The following is a 20,439-nucleotide window of genomic DNA, read 5'->3' on the forward strand; positions in this document are numbered from 1 at the left end:
TCCAGCTCTGACCAGTGCAGGTATTATTACTGATGTGGGTCCTGATGCACCTGCCAAGTAAGTGGCAGGGTTTGTTTGAAATGCTCGGAGGATCAAGGTCACCCCTGTAAAACCAGTGGGCCACCCACCTAATTGCTGCTGTACATTACAGCTGGAATGCACCTGCAGTGCTGCTGAATGCACTCAGCACAATAGATCTGAGTGTTAAAGGGCCCGACCTTGCAAACATTTATTCAGGTGAGTAACACCATTAACTTCAAAGAAGTTAAGCAAAGAAGGCTCACTTGATTGAGGGCTTGCAGGATGGGGCCCTAAAATTCCACAGGTTTGGACAGCAGCCCAGCAGATGTGGTGGGGAGCAGCTTTAGGGTCTGCGCGGGGATAAAATCCAGTCCAGTTGCAAGAGGAGCTCCAATTAGATGGGTTGTTTCGACCGTGCAGTGGCTCAGCATTCACAGGTGCACAGTGCTAATTTTAGCACATGATTGATTATCACAAAACACTGGGTAATCTTAGCACAGTAGGGATTGCTGTACGGAACAGGAGATGAACTGCTGCTCAGATACTGTGATGATGTGGCTCTGTAAGAACCTAAATAGATAGCTACAAAGGGCTTTTGCTTAAGTCATCTTCCTTCCCATGCTGCTCAAAGCCACTAATTGTACTTTAAGGCCCTTCTATCCCTTTGCTTAGTTTCAACTCTCCCCCGCTTTAAATGTTTCCTGCATGTTTCCCTGTATGGGACGCTGTCAGGGAAGATTTTTTCCTCAAATTAAGATTCTTATTTTTTTAAATAAGGTTTTACCAAAGCTAAGACCAAGAGAAATATTCCCATGGGTGAGGGGTGTTAGAAAAATCACTGTTGTTTTTTATAAAGCCATTAAATCTCCCTCTGTTGTGTTTGTCACCCAGACATTGCAGTATTATGTTAGTGCGTAAGACCCTGAAAGTGAAATTAACTAGATAATACCTGCCCATGTAAGTGAAACAGACTCATGTCTTTCCTCATTGTGGGAGCTGAGAGAAAGGGAAGAGAAGTAAACTAAAAATGGGTGGGATCTTCAGAAGTGTGTCTGACTTAAAAGCACTGCAAGTAAGGGGATGGATGCTCCTAAATCACTCAGGTGGTTTTGGAGCTGCCCCATATGAATAGAGAGGAATATATCCAGATTTTTAAAAAATCTTTTCTGTTTAATAACTAATGTTTGAAGCATAGTACAGGATTTAAAAAAATAAACATATGGGCAGATTCCAGCCAGCTCACTGATCACCTTCCATTCTGCTGCACGCTCTGGAAGCTAGACACAATAGAGGATCGGGCCCATGACATTTAGTTTGACAATAACCCTTCAGTGTTTCTGATTTGTTCATGGCTATTCAATGCTGCAGCAGAATCAAGGAGGCAGGGAATAATCCCATGCTGATTTGCAGACTTTTTTCTTGGATCATTTGCCTGGTACTCTGTTGAGCCAAGGCTATTTAGGCTGGCCAGGATTAAGCTGATTTGCTGACTTGTGCTGATAATTAGAGGCAAGTTTAGCAATCCTGACCTTCGATCTTGGTTGAACAAGATCCCAGAACAGGGCGTGTTGGCCATTTCAAAACGCAGGGACACCTTGGCTAACAATTTTTCTTCTTCCATTTTTGGCAACAGATTGTGGACGTTAGGAGTTTCTGTGTCCCCAGCCTATTCAGTCATTTAGGGTTTTTGTTGAGACTGACAACAAAGGTGCTAATTAAGATGGTTTTATGATATGGACACTTTGATCTTGACAGAAGTTACCCATCTCTCTCCCTTCCCCCTCCCAATTGTTTCACATAGGGAAGTAAGCATTCATCCAATGGTAACCAATAACTTCTGGTTACGTCTGACCTGGGCTGGATTTGAACAGGTAAAGTAGAAGTAAAAGACTTGGTATCTAATTACAAAATCTCCTAAAGGCTTATAAGTTTTATGGCCTAACAACCTTGACAGTCTCCTTTTTAATGGCATTGTTGTAGAGGAGAAATTCTAAATGGGCTTCTTGTAAACTCCAGTTGGAGGACATCAATAAATATCGTGGCATTTAAAGATTTAATGGACCGTATACTTTAGTTTCCAAGATCAAGGAATGCCTGTGTGTTCTCTTCTTCTCACTTTGCAGCTTCAAAGGCAGGATCTGTTTGTTGCCAAATGGGAAGCTGAGTGTGAAATAAATATCAGCAAATTGCAGCACTTCACTGTTTACAGAAGTTGGTGGGAGAAAAGTTCTGGAGGTTTGAAAAAAACAGGCAGATATAAATACAAAATAATCACATATACTTAAATGTCCCAAAGGAACAATTTTTAAACACTTGTTAGGACTTCCAAAGGAGCAGAGCACGATCTTGTAACTTGTTTGTTTCTCTTGACAGCGTCCTTCAAGAGAAACAAAGCTTTTCAATGTACTTGTCATCAGTTGCTTTTGTTGTTGCTGATCTAAATAATTAGCTGCGTCTTCTGTATTCCAGAGTGAGAACATTGCGCCCTGTGATTGCAGACGGGCATTCATCTCTGGATTTGATGGCTCTGCAGGTACTGTTGTCTGAATGCATATTTCCCCTGAAAAGAAGTGATCTGATTCACAACGTGTATGCTGGATGGAACGAGAAACCTAACCAAAATGTTTGGACTGTTCCCTTCCCATTTCAGCATCTGCAGAATTATGTGGTGGCTGCCAGCTGAAAATTATGTAAGATCGATGTAGTAACGGGCTTTCACAAATGACTGACCCCTGAACAAACCTCCCATAAAGCAAAATCCTGTTAACTGTTTAATGCGGTGCTCGCAGCCTACTTTTATGTCGTCTAACGTGAGGCCACTATGAACAGATTGTACGTTGCCCAACAGAGCTGGGATTAATGGTAAACAATGTTTGTCAGCCGCTTTCAATCATCTTAGAATGAAGCCAGTGCCAAAAATACTGAACTGTGAAGCTGAGTTTATGGAAAAGTTTGCTTATCTCACAGAGGCACGGGATGTTCTTTTGGCTGAAGCAGAGGACTGGAAGTTGGGAAGGCAGATTTCTGTCCCAGGCTCTGCAATGTACTTGCTGTGAAATTGCGGACGAGTCACTCAGCCTTCCTATGCCTCCCATCTCCCACCTGGAAATCAGGGTTAATGTCAAATACTGACTTCCACACAGGATGCTGTGGGGCTTCGTGGGTCAATTGCTGTAAAGTGCCTTGAGAGCCTCCTGTGGAAAACACTCTATTCGGCAATGCAGAGCAGCGCTGTTCTAGAACACGAATCCTGCATTCCAGCCTTCCTTTCTTCAGCCTGGCGCCTCACCCTGCGGTCAGAAGGGCGGTGGTTCCACCGTCAGACCTTGGCAGGATTTGCCCAGGCTTGGGCTCAAGCGGTGTTTGCTGAATACAAGCTCTGTTTTTAAATGGTTTCTGGCTCCGACAGCGTCAGCGTGTGTTTGGCCAGTGGAGATGAGGCTGAACCGGAGTTTGTGAGCTGTGCTGCAGTAAGATAGACCGCAGTCATTGTAAGAGAGAAAATAGGTCGTGGTATGACGCTGGGACTCAGGAGATCTGGGTTCAATTCTTGGCTCTGCCACAGACACCCTGGGTGGCCTTGTGCAAATCACTAGATCCCTCTGGTCCTGAGTCAGCAAGTTACGTAAGCACATGCCTAACTTAACCATGTGAGTAGTCCCATTGATGTCAATTCCCATTGCTTATGTAGCTGGCTTAACCAGGACCGGTGTGCCTCAGTTTCCCACTGTAAAATGGGGATAATAATGCTTCCCTTCTCTAACTCTGTCTTTTTTGTTTAGATTGTAAACTCCTTGGGGCAGGGACTGGCTCTGTTGTGCAGTTCCCAGTGCAATGGGGCCCTGGTCTCAGTTGGGGCTTCTGGGTGTTTCTCTAGTAATGATGATGTGTAAGCCAGGCTTCAGCTCCTCCACGCTGACTGGCTGAGCTGTGTTTAAACTGAATTAGTCTGAGGAGATTTAAAAGCAAGTTCAGCAAACCTGGTTCCTGGTGTAGAATGGCCTGGCTAGAACTGCAAAGGAGTTTGCCTCTTAGTTGTGGGGAACAATTAGTATCTCCATTAACACCCAAGTGACATTAGAACTGTGACCTGAGCCTTCATACGGACTGTCCGGCATCTGTGTACATTTCAGCCAAACCCTGTGCCGTCCATGTAACTGTGATGCATCCAATACCTCTGTATCTGCCCCTCTGTGTTCCGATGAACCACAAACCTACTTATCCCTTTTGCTTCCTGGCCAGGTACTGCCATTATAACCGAGCAAAAAGCAGCTATGTGGACGGATGGACGCTACTTCCTGCAGGCAGCACAGCAAATGGATAGCAACTGGACACTCATGAAAATGGGTGGGTGGCCGCCCAAGATATTGCTCCACTAATATACAGAGAACTAAATAGCAGGGTATGGGAGTGCTCTATGCACTCAGGTTAATTGACTGCCAGGGCGTGGGAATGAACTAAGATCACTATAGTGCCTTTTAAAAGGAAAACCAAAAAGGAATAGGAGGATCGGCATCTGCACAAGATGCTGCTGCTTTAAGATACGTCAGGGCATTTGCATTTGAATGTGACTTATATGTTAGTGTGTGCTGTAATTTAAGGGTCTGTGTGAAATCTCTTCTGCATGGTTTTTTCTTTGCTCTTGGAACTACATTTTACCCCTTTTCCACATCCAGGTCTGAAGGATACGCCAACTCAGGAGGACTGGCTAGTGAGTGTGCTCCCAGAGGGCTCGAAAGTTGGAGTGGACCCTTTCATTATTCCAACTGGTTAGTTTATTTTGTGCTTTCCAGGTTGGGTGATGAGATTCTGCCTACCCAAATTGCCCACGCTGTTTCAAATGGGCTTTCCATGTTACAGCCTATTACTGCTACATGGCTAAGAGAGTTCCTCTTTAGCTCAAGCATTAGAGGCCTGTGCTTTTGGTGCTGTAGATCTCTGGTTCATTTCCCACTGGTGACTGTGATACCTCTGTCGGAGTGTCACTATGGCTTGTTACATCTGGATGTTGCTTTTTTTCTTCTTCTCCTTCCCATCTTTGAGACCAAGTGGAAAGGGGCAGGGGTGGAGAAGAAAGCTTAGACTTTTCCATCATCCCCAGCACAGAGGGAATTCCTGGTTTCAGACATTTGTGGCCAGTGCTCTTAGCTCTCTCCCCTTTGGCAGATCAATGGAAGAGGATGTCTAAAGCACTGAAAAGTGCCGGCCATGTTCTTGTGCCAGTCAAAGAGAACCTGATCGATGCAGTCTGGGTAGATCGCCCCCAGCGACCCTGCAAACCTCTAATGACCCTGGACCTGAGTTACACAGGTTAGTGGGATCCGGTCCTGAATTGAGTGGATTCATTTTCATGCCTCTCTTCTTTCTTCCTTTCCCTTACATAGTGACAGGAGAAATATAACTGCAGCCCAGCATTATGTGCTGTTTGATTAAATTAAGGATCTAATTAGCCTCTGCTTATTCTCTTCAATGATTTTTTTGTTTTGGAAACCAGATATAAGCATTGATTGTGCCTAGATACTACAGTGATGGGTTTGTAATAAATACACAGATGTATGTTCCTGGAAAAAGGAGAAAAAGCCTGAAGCTGGTGGTGTATGTCATAAAGGAGCAGTAAGGAAGACAAGCCAGAGATTGCGTGTTTGGCTTCAAGGAAATTCTAGCCTCATTACATTAGGGCTTCATGGCTGTACATCTCTGCTGTTAGTCACTAAATTAGGCGGTGATAGCATTTGCAACTAAAGAATCAAACCCATCCACAGTCAGCAAATGTATTGTATTTCACAGGGATTGGCTGGAAAGAGAAGATTGCAGCTCTGCGTGCAAAAATGGTTGAGAGAAAAGTCCTCTGGTTTGTGGTTACAGCCCTGGATGAGGTAGCTTGTAAGTATCCTGGCTGGGTGGGTTGTCAGATCTCCCTGTCAGTACAAGAGAACTTTCTCTCGTGGCTGGGAAATGGGAAATCTATCCCGTGCCAAGAGGCACGTGCTACACCCGAGGGGTTTGTTATAAGTCGATTAACATGTATCAGAAGCAGCTATGGGACAGGGTCAGGAGCAGACTCCATTCTTTACTAAGAGCCAGATTTTGGTCTCATTTATACCTGTGTAAATCCAGACCAATAGACCAGATTTAGGCCCAGTGTATACAACAAATCACAACACTTGAAAAACAGCAGAAGAGAAGGAAAAGGAAGGCGATGTATAAAACCGAGGCAGCTTGAGGAAAGAATTGACAGACGAAATGTTCTAGCATATAATATCCTTACACCCCCAGCTCCAGGAAGCTGAAGGTTGTTTTAAGCTGTGAAGCCTTGCCATCACTGAAGCAGTACTGTATGTGGCTCTGGGTACACAAATAGACACAACACCGTTTCATATGCAGCATTTGTGGTTTCTAAGCACGTACGTGTATGTGCTCGTGATTTCCACAAGCCTAGTTATAGTTTTCATACTTATTAAAAGGAGCCCCCCGATCTCCTTTCCCCTACAGTCTGCAAACTCCCGTCGTAAAACAAGACTGCAATGGACCTCATCCTAGTCCCTACCTGTTCCCATTTGCACTGGACAGGCAGCCAAGGGAGCTTAAACAACCCACAGGGGAGTCTCCGAGTAGCAAAACCAATGTAGCCAGCTCTAAGCCCTGTGATTCTGGCCTCCTGCCCCAGCATAGTAGGCATTCCCAGGGTGGGTGCAGGTCAGGCGAGAGCTAATGGAATGGCCCCAGGGCGCTGTTGCTCTGGCTCAAGATAGATATTATCTGGATTGCTCTAAACCTCAGAGTAGGTCCAGATGACCCATTGTTGACCATACCAGAGGTGCTGCATCAGTGGGGCTGCGCCTGTGTAGGAGAGCAGGCCAGGCTTGGGTGTGTGATTAGGATAGGCTGTAGAATCCGCATCACCTGCTCCAGAGCGTAAATGATCTTGACAAATTCCCAGCTTCAGTTTGGAAATCAGTAACTTGGCGCCAGCAACGTGGCATAGTCAGGGCCCTTTGTATTCACTCCTAGCATTGTGAAACCAAGCGCAGAGCTACGAAAGGAATACATCCTATAGCAGCAAACGGGGTCTCTTCTCTGGCGAGACCTGCATTAGCAGAGATGGCGGCCTTCTGTCCTTATCTGTACAGACACCAAGGCGTGCACGCCACTTTACAGACACAGTGCTTGTTCCCGGCTCTCAGGTGGTTACAGTCTAAGTACACCTACCAGTGCAAGGGGTGACCATGAACAAAGGGCTGAGGAGGGGCTAAGGACAGCGAGAGAGATGCTTATTGCTAGGTGTACATCTGGTGCCCCTTTCCTTTACTATAGAAGGAAAAACCATTTCATCTTATATTTAGCCACTAGATGTTGCTCTATTAAAATCTGAAAGGGCATCTGGAGGGAGGGTTGAAGAGGAGGCCACGGTATGGAGACCCTAATTTTGCTCAGCAGGCAGATTTCTACAGCCCCTTCCGGGAAACCCCGTATGGGTCCTTGTAGCTTGGGAGAAGCAGGGTCTTTCCCAGGAAGTGTGCACGTACCCCACGACTGTCTTGCCTGATGTCACGTGGCCCAGTGGACCCAGCCCCAGACTGAAATGCCGGCACTGCAGGTCGTGCTTCCACCTCCGCCGGCTGGCTCGCCGCGTCACTGGGAGCCGCTCTTCCACCCGAACATTTCCAAGAGTGAGTCCCTGGGTTTCGGAGGGCTCAGCTTGACTCCCGAAACCCGGCGCTCAGAGAGGCCCAGCGCCCGCCGCGCCGCTTGGCGTCCCCCCGAGTTGTGAGCGACCTGCGCGTTTGACAAGCAAGGCCGCGAGCCGTGGAGCCACAACCAAAGGCCGTTTTGTAATGTTTTGGCCTTAGCTTCTCTGTGCCTCCCTTCCCCTGGGGGTCCCATGGCTGACAGGGCTCTGTGAGAGCAAAGTACGAAAACTTGAGCACTGTGTGGAGAGCGAGAGGTGATCTGCTGTCCCGCTGCAGAGACTGGGAAAGTCACTGCCTTGCCATTCTGGCGTCCCCATGGTAGTCTAGCTACGGAGCCCGAGCCCGAAGAGATTTTTCTGGCACCATTGCGTACTCACAGGTTTGGTGCCATCTTGTGGAGAAAGCAAATTACTGCCAGTAAAGCTCTGGGGAATTGCAACAGCTGGACTCTGGCTTAAAGCCCTTGTGTGAACCTGCTTTCGAGCCAACTGAATTTGGTTTTGTTTTTCTTTTCTAATACTGTTGAATTTAAATGATGAAACAAGACTGTGATTCTGGGCTCTCTTTTCTTTCCTAGGGCTGTTGAACCTCCGAGGCTCAGACGTTGAATACAATCCAGTATTTTTTGCTTACGCTGTCATAGGAACCGACACAATCAGGTCTTTACCTTGCCCCTTCTTTATCGTTACCAAGTGTTGCACTGACTTTCCAGGCATGTTTCCTGCCAGAGACTGGCTCTTGCGTTGTTTATGTCCTTTTAAACTGCATGTACCTCAGCCATATTAATGTCCCTTCCTAGCATTTTGGTATTCCATGATAATCCATTTCTCTCCCCCGGCTCTCATCATTGTGGTGGTGGAGTCAAGAGCTTTCGTTTCTGTTCCCAGCTCTGCTACTGTGTGACCTTGGGCAAGTCCTTTCACCTCTCCGTGCTTCAGTTTGCCCCTTTGTAAAATTGGGGCCATGTAAAATGCTTTGAGATCTTTGTACCAAAGGTGTTATACGGAGCTGCTGATGAATTTGCATCAGCAGTGGGGCAGACGCTGGAGAACTTTATCCATTGAGGGATTTTTGAGGGGTTAACTTAGCTGAAGATTCACTTCGAAACCACAAGTGACGGTTGCTGCTGTGCTCTGGGATTTTGGGGCTTTGGGTGCCAAAGATCCTTCTCTTTTTGTTTAGTGCAACAAGCTTTGGTAGGGTACAAGAATCGAGGCACATGAAGGTACTAGCCAAACGTGTGTGACCTAGTGGGTAGAACACAGGCCTGGGAGTTCTGTTCTCAGCTGTGTGATGACTAAGGGTAATATTTGTCATGGATATTTTTAGTAAAAGTCACGGACAGGTCACGGGCAATAAAGAAAAATTCATGGAAGCCGTGACCTGTCCCTGACTTTTACTAAAAATATCTATGACAAAATGGGGATCTGTGGGTCCCCACCCCCCCTGCAGCGGGGCAGCTGTGCAGTGGCTAGGAGTTCCGGAGGCCCCTCCAGGGGTTGGGTGTTAGAGCTCCAGGGTCCCCCGCCACCCATGGCTGGGAGCTGCGGGGCTACCCGCCACCTGCAGCAGCTAGGGGATTGTGGGGTACTCCTGCTGCATGCAGCTCAGGGGGTCCCCTGCCACTTGCAGGGGACGGGAGCCACGGGGTACACCCACTGTCTGCAGCAGCTGGGGGGTTGCGGGGTACCCCTGTGGCTCTGGGGGTCCCCTGTGGGGGATGGGAGCTGTGGGGTACCCCCATCACTTACAGCAACTTGGAGCTCTGGGGGCTGCCAGAGGTGGCAGGGGACCCTGCAGTTCCCGAGCACCACATGCTGAAGTCACGGAGGTGGTTGGAAGTCACGGATTCCGTGACTAAATTGTAGCCTTAGTGAAGACATGCCTCCTTCTGTATAACTGAGGATAACTACCTCCCAGGGTGGTTGTGAGGCTTAATTTCAATGCAGGGTACAAAGTGCAGGGAGATCCTTGGATAAAACTGTCTGGATCAGTGCACAGTGTTATTCTTAATAATATCCTCTCTCCTTTAAATGTGATTAGAACAGTGTGATTTCCACCTCTTCCCACTTCCATCAGGCGGAAACACAAGTCACACCCACGTGCTCTCTGCTGATACATTTCTGCAGGCTGTTTATCAGTGGCGACCGCATGGCAGACCCGTCCACGAGGGAACATCTGCTGCTTGATTCTGCCGTGGAAGCTGAGTTTAAAATCCAGGTGGTGCCGTACGAATCTGTCCTGACGGAGCTGCAGGCCATCTGTGTGGGTCTCTCCCCCAAGGAGAAAGTGTGGCTCAGTGACAAAGCCAGCTATGCCCTGACGGAGGCCGTCCCCAAGGTTGGTGTGTCCTGGCAGGGAAAAGGACTCCTCCTTCAAACCCAGTCCTGTGATGAGTGTTTTTAATTAGGGCACCTGCTCAGCTTCCCATCCGTGCTGGGTGCTGCAGGGTGGCTTTGACGAGAATGCCAGACTATCAGAGGGTTGTTTAATGGGGGGGTAGCTGTCCCCAGGGCAAGCATTCCAGCTTGTTAAGCCGATTTACCCTAAGAATTCTCAGATTCAGGGTAAGACAAGAACAGGGGAGGCAGAGGGTTGGGGAGATATGCGTAAACTAGGGTCACTGTGCATGGATCTTGAGCATGTCCCATGCATGGCATAGATTAAATACACCCAATTGTTCAGGTGTAGATAGAACCCGGGTGGTGGGGAGGGCTGTGCTTGGTGGGAGGATCTGAAGATGGCTCCCCTTATTTGTTTCAGTGGCTTGTGGTAGAGGGGCAAAAAGCAGATAGTCATGAGATGCAAGAGCCAAGGTAGACCACGTTTGTGTCCACTCGGCGAGGAATATTATGAGGACGCAGATTGCATGAAATGGCTGCTTATCCCTGTGATGGGTTAGCATGACTGCACAGGGACACTGTTGATATCAGAATTGTTTTGTTTCCTTTGTACTTGACACACCTCAGTATTGTGCTTGTAAATGTGTTTTCTGGGACTCCTTAAGAAGGCCCTATCCCACACTGCCCACTGTTCTGATACAGAGTATAACAGTCCTTTCTAAACAGGAGGCACTTATTCAAAGCAAACATACCTAAAATATGCTCTAGGGATTATTTTTGGGAAGTTCTGTGGCCTGTGTTATACAGGAGGTCAGACTGGATGATCACAGTGGTTCCTTCCGGCCTTGGAATCTATGAAAAAAAGCTATAACTACAGACAAATTAACAGGCTTCCACACATCTTGAGTTCCAGCTGTGTCTCCCTTGTTCACCAGAGTCTGTGCACACTCTGCAACTCCACCACAGAGAGACATCTAATGGCTAAATAATACACTGCAAGTAAACATTACACTCAGCGCTGTTGTTGAGAGCAAGGACTTTTGGGCAATTTCCAAATCTGAATGTGCCACGTGGGATGGGGTTAGGAGGACCAGATGTATTAATGCAGTCACAATGGTTCTGGCTTCTCGTTCGCAGAGGAGAAGTGGTTGCACTCTGCCCCAGTTCAGCTGGACCTCAGCTGAAGGACCTTGTCACAGATGTCATAACCAACCAGTACAAAGAGTGGATGTAAAAAGCTCGGGAGAACACATGAATCAGGGATAGAATGGGACATGTTTTGTAGCTTTACCCGGTTGGATTAATTACAGTAAGGGACCTTTGGGGCCTAAGCTACTGGGTGAAGATTTAAAGAAGCGTAATTTTCATGATGGTGACAGATACTAATATAAGACATCTAGGACCTGGATCTTCACAGAGGCTGAGCACCTACATTTCCACAGAGCTAGGGCAGCTTCCTCCACTTCACCCTTTGGAGGTGTTTCAAACCTGTCAGAGGGTACTTCAGTCCTCTACAGGCTCAAGAAATCCTTGGTCCCCTTTCCTGAGTCTGCAAGCAAGGGTGCCTATGGGGAAGGGCAATTTGCCATGTAGGCTCTTGTCCATCAGTACTACAAGACACCCGCAGCTCACTGCACATAGGCCACCAAACAGCCACTAATGGCAACAGTGAGGAGCCATTATGGATTTGTGCTAGTGACCAAGAGTGGAAAAGTCTCCATTGCCACCCCATCCCAGCCTTTGCGTTCCTTTAAAACGACCGTTCTCATGCTGTCCCTTATTAAGGCTGTCACTGGGGCAAGCTGTGGCCCTGTCCACGTCAGATTAAGAGGTGCTAGAATAATCAGCTGGGTGGAAGGGTCACTCGTGGAGGGCCTGGGTGAAACCTGGGGTGGGATTTTCGGAAGTGCTCCGTGCTGGCCTCTTTCTGCTCCCATTGAAGTCAATGGTAAAACTCCCCTTGTTTCCCAGCACTTCAGAACAGGCTTGGGACACAGCAGCAGAGTGGCCAGGGAAGCTGTCGCTGTTGTGTGGCTAGAGAGGTGCTCAGAATCACTGAGGTGGGCCCTACGCTGGGCATCGTTCACCAGCATAATCACTTGATTTTAAAAACCAATTGTGTAGTTGTCTAGGTCCTAGCCACCCCCTTCCTGTAACTAATCCCACGGGATAATCTACAAGGCAGCTCCACACTGACCACTGTGTCGCTGAGCCGTTGTGCTCAACAACTACCACTTTGGATGGAGGTCATTTTTAATCCTTGTCCTGCAGCCACTCTCTGCTGTGGGTAGTTCCTAGTGACTCTAAAGGGACTACCCAGTGTAGTGAGCATTTGCAGGGTAGGGCTTAAAGTTGCAGTTTGGCTGAGAGACCAGGGTTGAAGGCCCTTTTCCTGCAAAAAGTGCCATGGGATTTTTAAGAACGGCCTAGGTTTTATGTCTTCCGAAAGAACCTCTCCAGCTGCAAAGGCCGTTTATATATCCCCCTGTTGTCTATTTAGTTATATAGACAAGCTAATATCTGCCCTGTTCAACATGCCAGTTACCGCGGCCAAGAGAACAGGTATTGTGTATTATTTTTTCTCTAACAATGACGTTTGATTATGTATGTTGGCTGCCTCTCTGCTCCTTGTGCATTAGGACAGATGGGGAGATTGTAAAGCTTTATCATTTACACAGCAACAAATCTCTTCGATATATGATGGAGCTCTTTGTATCTTTCTGCCAACTCTTAAGAAACATGTGTGCTTTGCCTGATACAAAAACAAATCATCGGGATGTAGAACATGTGTAACCCAGATAAATCTCTCTGCCTCTTTCCTTAGTCAAACCTGGCCTCCCGACAGCATCAGATGCATTGTTCTGTGCCTGTTGCTGCTGCCCTGAAAAACTGCTGCAAAGTACTAAAACTCACTCCAACACCTCTTCTTAGAATAATTGGGGCTATTCATTTTGGGCATGAGAAGCAAGGGGTCAACTCTTCATCTGGGGCAAACCAGGGTAGCTCTGTTGACTTCAGTGAAAATATCTTCTGCCAAATAGGGGAGCAGAACCGCAGCGTAGATAAATTGAAATAGCTCAGTTGAAATCTGTAGCAGGGTGCCATCCCAGAGCACCTCCCCAGGGCCTGGCATGGCCCTGCAGGCAGCTTGCCTTCAGTTTCCCCCTTTAGTTCTTTGCAATGACTGAGACTCAGGCCACAGTATGCAGGCCTTTTCGTGGGGCCTTCATTCCTTCTCTTCCAAATACGGAGACTTTAACCCCTTTGGGCCCATCCCTCTTCTCCTTTGGTCAGGAGTCCCATAGCCCTCCTTCTGGGGCCTGGGTGATCATTCAGGCAGGCTTCTCCTCCTGGGCTGAGGAGTCCCACAGCATCCCTTCTCAGGGCTGTTCTCATTCCAGTCAGCTGCAGCCTTAAACCAGCTGACCCCTTTTTTACTTAGCTCTTTTTCTCACTGGGTTGGAAGCGGTCAGTAGGCAGCACTGGTTCCCCTGCCGGTGTCTCCCCTGTTATCAGAGAGGAGGCAGCATATATATGCTGCCCTCCTTCCCAGGGCTTGTCCTGGTTGGCTGGGAGAGAGGGGATCCTTGCCCCACCCTGCACTACAAGGGTCCTGGTCCCTTAAAGAAACAGTATCCTGGGTTTTCCCCTAGCATTAGCTGTTCCCGTAGGACAAACCACCTCTCTCCCAGTACCTGCCTCTGCCCTTCCATAGGCCTTTGTCCACTCCAAAATCCCAGGAACCTTAAAGGGACATGCCTTGGAACAGGGGTTGGCTGAACCCTAATCTGTACTCCACTTAAAGGGGACAGCCCCCTGTTGGAAAGGCAGTGCAGTTATGGTACTTTATACAGCTCAGGCTCTGGCCCGTAATAAGTAATTTAGGATGATTATTATTGATTATTATCTTAGCGCCTAGAGGCCTCAGCTGAGATCAGGGCCCCGTTGTGCTAGGCGCAGCGCAAACGTATAGTGAGAGACAGCCCCTGCCCTGAAGAGCGTACAGGCGAAGAGTGGGAAGGGGAAAAAGAGTTAAGTGACTTGCTCAAGGTCAGTCTTCAGGTGTCTGGCAGAACTGGCCATAGAAACCAGGCCTCCTGAGTCCCAGTCCTATATGACTTATATCAGCCGAACATCCAAGCAAGGGTACGGTAAAGCTCACTTGTGCACTGTGTAGATTTATCCCGCTCCTCTATCAAAGCCACATATTGCTGGTGTAGGCCGGAGTCCAACATAGTATATAACAAAGACCCTGCAAACCCTGTATTGATTTGCTTGCAGACGTGCATAAATATACTTTTATAGGAAGATAAATATACCCCGACGACATATCTAAAAATGTCAGCTGATGTACTGCATAGATTGGAGACTCTTCTGACTGATAAATGTAATTTCAGAGGAGCATTCGGCACTTTATTTCCTCAGAATGCAGCAGTCATTCTCCTGCTACTGTAAAGTGTTCGGAAATGGTAAATCATCTAGTGGTCAGAGCAGAGGACTGGGAGTCAGGAGACCTGGGTTTTATTCTTAGCTCTGCTACTGGCTTGCTGTGAGACTTCAGGCAAGTCAGAATTTTTTAAAGGCTCCATTAGTCCCGGGTGCCCAGCTAGACTCTTATTTTCAACTATGTCCAAGCATAGATCTGACACAGTGGAGGCTTGCAGTGGGAGGGAACTGGTTGTGGATCCCTGATTCAGAGCCATCCGGCCCTAGCACAAGTGAAATCTCCAGAGGGGCCGTCTTTACTTGGCATCGGTGTAAAGTCCCTTGGGGTCGTTGTGCCAGTAGAGGATTGATCAAAACAGAGCTCTCCTCTGCCATATCACCTCTGGGGTTGCCAGCGCTCCAGGACTGTCCTACCGTCTCCAGGTATCAAAGATTAATCTTGAGTTAAACATGATGTTGTGATGAAATCTCCAGAAATATGCCCAACCAAAATTGGCAACCCTAACCCCCTCTCTCTTCTAGTCTCCCTCAGCATGCCTTCCCCTTCCATTTCTCTGAGGATGGGTGGCGGCTGGGCTAGGAGGCGATGGAGCCACCTCCATAAGTCTTATGCCAGTGGAAAGTTCTGCCCAAGGGGGATTCTCCAGTGGCCACCTCTGTCTGCTTTAAGGCCACTTTATGGCACATGACCAGAGAGTCGAACTGTGAGGGCCTGATTTTTAGGAAATGCAACTCACCATATGCAACTCACTTCAGTTAGAGCAGCGAGTGCTCAGCCCCTCTGAAAATCAACTCCTACCTGTCTCAACTGGCGCACCCCAGATTATAGGCGATCGTTGAAAATTTGGGCCTAAACCTCTTTGAGCCTTAGTTTTCCAGTGTGCAGCTCAAGGCTAACCGTTCTGACATACTGCATGTGGCCGTCATGGCTCTTAGTTCGTTCCCTGAGTTATAATGAAGGCGGTAAACTCAGAACAGGGACCATTCCTCTGCTGTGTTCAGGCCAGCACCTAGCAAACCAGCAGCAGTCTGCACAAAACAAGACCGTTCACCGAAGGCTATTGTGGAAGTGCAAACTGCGGTGATGCGAAAGTCCAAGATGTTCAACGTGCAAGATCGTGCAGTTTGAATAATCAGGATGTAACCCCTGCCTCTGTGCTCTAGGCTCACCGCTACCTCACCCCGTATACGCCCATATGCATCGCGAAAGCCGTGAAGAACACAGTCGAAGCAGAAGGCATGAGACGAGCACATGTAAGTGACGCACCGAGTGCATTTCAGATAATCTCCCAGAGCTGGGGATTTTGTTTCCCTTTCAGGGTTGGGGGAGTGTTTCAATTGGACTCATGTCTCGGATTAAGAAGCAAATAATACTTTGGATGTTTTCTTTCCTAAGCAGACCTTCTGTCACACACCTGCTGCTATTAACTGGGTCTTCTGCCTATTTGGCGCTCCCTTTAAAGATTTCTGAATCCTTCCTGTGCTCTCAGGCATTGCTTGGGGCACAAACAAGGCTTTGCCATCCCTTTCTATCATGCTCTTTACTGCAATGGCTGCCTTGGTGCATTTCTATACCCTAACTTTTTACAAGGACCGGGTGTTGGCTGATTGCCCAACCCCCAGCCCGGAAGAGCAGTGCACTGCTTGTTGTCTGCTCCCTTCCCTTTGGCCTGGGGCACCCTACCAGGTGTTGAAATCCCCACCGGGATAGCTCGCAGGGTCATTGGAACACACAAGCCTTCCCACCACATTTAAAGCCCCAGTGAAGGCTTTAAAGCTATGAATAACATGTATAGTGGTGTTAGTCACCATACATGTTCTCAGTGGGAAATATACAGCGTTCCAAACCCATATTTAGCAGGTGAGCCCTGCAAAGCAGAGATTGTCCCTTTGCTAGGTCTATACTATGCCAGTGCAATGTGGCCCTGATCTGTACTGGGGTCTTAAGGGACTGCTGCTGTATAACCAGAAACTACTGATATCATGGGGTAGAAATAAGGAACCAAAAGTATACCCCTAAACCATAGTAGTGAATACCCTGGCTGAGAGTTTTATAAGGGACTAATCATTTTGGATGCCTCCATTTTTGGGTGGCCAAGTTGACGCACCTGAAATGGGACTGATTGTCCGAAAGTGCTGGGTTCCCCGCCTTGGAAAAAATGAGGCCCCCTTTAAGGTGTCTCATGCTGGGCCCTTAAAATCGCTGGAGCTGCTTTGGAAAATCATGGGCTCTTGTTTCTCCAGTTCGCCCTCTCATCTATAACCATCAGGCATCGGGCATCAATCTACTTTATTTTATGCCACTTTGGGCTCCGGGACCCCAAGCTGTAATGCCATCCAGGATGGACTTGGAGCATCCATGCCCATTGTATTATTCTTATTTCCAGCAGTGTCCACAATGTGCTAGGCACCCTCCAGACATAGCTATACTTGCCGTACACACTGCCAGGCAGTCCCACGGCCTTCATATATATTTCACATTTGCAAACAGGGTATAGTATTCCAATGTAACTCTTCATGGGTTTGATCTGTCAAGGTGCTAATATCTTCCTGAGACGTAGGGAGCCCTCATCTCTCAGCTCAGAAGGGGTGCTCAACACCTGACAGAAGCAGGCCATGTAAGCATGTGGAACCTGCTAACACAAAACGGCTCTCGATCCCCCACCAGTGGCTAATCCATCTATGCAGGTTTATGAATCTGCTACTGCCTTTGAGGTACAGCATGTGACTCCTTTCTCTCAGGCAACAGAAGACCATTTTAGATCCAGAGGTCCTCTGTTATATCCTTGCTACTGATAAACTATCCAGGGTGGTTGCAAAGGGACTCAGAATGCAGTCACTTCAATGGGAAGAGCAGGAGTGGGGTGACATATACCCGAACATCAAAAGAGAACAATAAAGGAGCATCTAGAGCAGGGGCATGAGACCAAGAACACCTGTGTTCTAGTCACATCATTGCCGCTGACTCCTCTTGCTAGTCTTGCATGTATCACTTCATCTCTCTGTGCCTCATCTTACCTATCAGAAAATGGGGATAAATATACTCAGGCCCATACTTTACAGCACGCATGTTGCAAGGCATAGGTAGTATTTGCCAAAGGCTTCACAATCCTTGGCAATAAGACTCTATCCAGCTGCAAAGCTTTATTAACGTTTATTTTACTGATCTGGCATATTTAATCAAAGAATGTAATCAGAAAAATGTGAATTATAATTGTGAATTGTTTAAGAACCACTTTGCCAGATGCCCAAAAAGCCACAATTGAGGAAGAAGGTTGTATTGGTTAAAAATTTGACCTGGTTTAGAGGGGAAGTGAAGGCAGCTATACAAAAAATAATATGTAACAAATGGAATAAAGAGGAAGTTGATAGTAATGATAATAAATCAGAAGCTAGGAATTATAGAAAATTGATAAGGGGAGCAATGGGATACAAAAGAGACACCTGTGGCCAGCAGAGTTAAGGACAATAATAATGAGTTTAATTACATTAGAAACAAAAATAATCCTATCAATTGTATTGGTCCAATACTGGAAAAAATGGTAGAATTATTATAATCATGCAGAAAAGTTAGATGTGCTCAATAAGTATTTCTATTCTATACTTAAAAAAAAAGATGTTGTAGTCATATTATATGATAACACGCTTTCCATTACACTAATATCTCAGGAGGATGTTAAACAGTAGCTAATAAAGTTAGATATTTTTAAATCAGCAGGTCTGGCTGTCTAGCATCCAAGAGTTTTAGAAGAGCTGCCTGAGGAGCTCACTGGACCATTAATGTTGATTTTCAATAAGTCTTGGAACACTGGAGAAGTTCCAGAAGACTGTAAAAAGCTAATGTGCCAATATTTTAAAACTGGGTAATTATAGGCCTGTCAGTCTGACATCGATCCCGGGCAAGATACTAGAGTGGCTGATATGGGACTCAATTAATAGAGAATTAAGGGAGAATAACATAATTAATGCCAATCAACATGCCTTTATGCACAATAGATCCTGTTTAACTTATCTTTTTTTGATGAGATTACAATTTTGGTTGATAAAAATAATAGAGTAGATGTAATGTACTTAGACACCTGTAAGGCGTTTAACTTGGTACCACATGATATTTTGATTAAAAAACTAGAAAAATATACAATTAATAAGGTACTTATTAAAAGGATTAAAAGTTGGCGAACTGATAAGTCTCAAAATGTAATTGTAAATGGGGAATCATTGACAAAGGGGTGTGTTTCTAGTGTGGTCCTATAGGGATCAGTTCTTGGCCCTCTGCAATTTACATTTTTTTTAATGACTTGGAAGAAAACATAAAATCATCACTGATAAAATTTGCAGATGACCCAAAAATTGGGGGCGTGGTAAATAATGAAGAGGACAGGTCACTGATACAGAGTGATCTGGATCACTTGGGAAACTGGGCACAAGCAAACAATATGCATTGTAATATGGCTGAATGTAAATGTATACATCTAGGATCAAAGAATGTAAGCCATATTTACAGGACGGGGAACTCTATCCTCGGAACAAATGACTGTGAAAAAGATTTGGGGGTTGTGGTGAGTAATAAACTGAACCTAAGCACCCAGTGCAATGCTGTGGCCAAAAAGGGTAATATGATCCTGGGATGCATAAACACCCTTGAGTGGGTGTAGAGAGGTTATTTTCCCTCTGCATTTGGCATTGTTGTGACCGCTGCTGGAATACTGTATCCACAGTTCAAGAAGGATTTTGAGAAATTGGAGAGGGTTCAGAGAAGAGCCATGAGGCTGATTAAAGGATTAGAAAATATGCCTTACTGCAATAGACTCAGGAAACTCCGTCTGTTTAGCTTAACAACAACATGATGGGCTCTTCAGTCTGACAGAGAAAGGTATAACGTGTTCCAATGGCTTTAAAATTCAGACTGGAAATAAGGTGTAAATTTTTAACAGAGTGCGTAATTAACCATTGGAACAATTTACCAAGGATCATGGTGGATTCTTCATTGCTGACAATTTTCAAATCAAGATTGGATGGTTTTCTACAAGATCTGCTCTAGGAATTATTTTGGGGAAGCTCTATGGCCTGTGTTATACAGGAGGTCAGACTAGATAATCACAGTGGTCTCTTCTGGCCTTGGAATCTATGAATGAATTTCTGGTGCTTGCATTAATCAGAGAAGTTAGAGGCTAGACAGACTGCTTAGATCTCTTACCTCATCTCCCTGCCAGTGTGCCCTGTGTTAATATCTGCTTGTCTTTGCATAAAAAAGACTGTTTCCATTGCAGCTTTATAAATCTTACGTGCACTCAATTACTTTTTCTTTTTTACCCATTTTAATATAGATTAAAGATGCTGTCGCTCTGTGTGAGCTCTTTAATTGGCTAGAGAAAGAGGTATAGTATTGATTTTTCATGTTTTAATGTAGAGATTTTATTGCATAATAACATTTTTCATTAGCATAAGCTTTTCAATACTATGAATATTCTCTTGATCAGTTCTGCTAGGAGAGGAAGAAAAAGCGCCCATTTTTCTCTGATTTTGAGGCTGTGGTTTGGATTCTGGTTTCCATCAAAGGTGGAATGAGCTTTGTGAATCATGCTCACATTTATTAAATGCGGTCAAAAGGCAGATTAGGCAAACTCGCCTGAGGGGGTAAGGAAGGATCTGTCCAGGTCTAATATTGGAGGTACTATCTGCCTGCTGACTTGGTGTAGTAGATCGTAGAATAGTGTTGTATGTTACCATGCAGTGCTACAGAGACATGCTGAAGATAATCTGTATTGCCCAGTGGCTAGGGCAGTTTAGGTGTCTAAGTCCCACTGACTTAACCTGTTTGGGTGCTTTTGTGAATCCTACTAGGTGCCTCTCTGCATCTTTAGATACCTAAGGACCTTTATAAACCTGGCCCTAGGTCATGTGACTGGTTTCCTGCTCTGCCATTTGCCCACTGTGTG

General features: G+C 46.3%; 1 protein-coding gene across 2 annotated transcripts in view; it reads left to right on the forward strand.

Moving 5' to 3' along the window:
- Positions 1–20,439, forward strand: part of XPNPEP1 (X-prolyl aminopeptidase 1) — a 44,296-nt gene that overhangs the window by 10,941 nt on the left and 12,916 nt on the right. For both annotated transcript variants that reach the window (XM_074959391.1, XM_074959390.1), the window contains exons 4-12: positions 2,491–2,554; positions 4,264–4,368; positions 4,698–4,790; positions 5,188–5,331; positions 5,809–5,904; positions 8,290–8,371; positions 9,842–10,052; positions 15,665–15,754; positions 19,828–19,878. In XM_074959391.1, the coding sequence (XP_074815492.1) occupies positions 2,491–2,554; positions 4,264–4,368; positions 4,698–4,790; positions 5,188–5,331; positions 5,809–5,904; positions 8,290–8,371; positions 9,842–10,052; positions 15,665–15,754; positions 19,828–19,878 (936 nt within the window). The remainder of the gene's footprint in view (positions 1–2,490; positions 2,555–4,263; positions 4,369–4,697; positions 4,791–5,187; positions 5,332–5,808; positions 5,905–8,289; positions 8,372–9,841; positions 10,053–15,664; positions 15,755–19,827; positions 19,879–20,439) is intronic.

The sequence above is a fragment of the Natator depressus genome, chromosome 7, assembly GCF_965152275.1.
Source record: "Natator depressus isolate rNatDep1 chromosome 7, rNatDep2.hap1, whole genome shotgun sequence".
NCBI classification, from domain to species: domain Eukaryota; kingdom Metazoa; phylum Chordata; order Testudines; family Cheloniidae; genus Natator; species Natator depressus.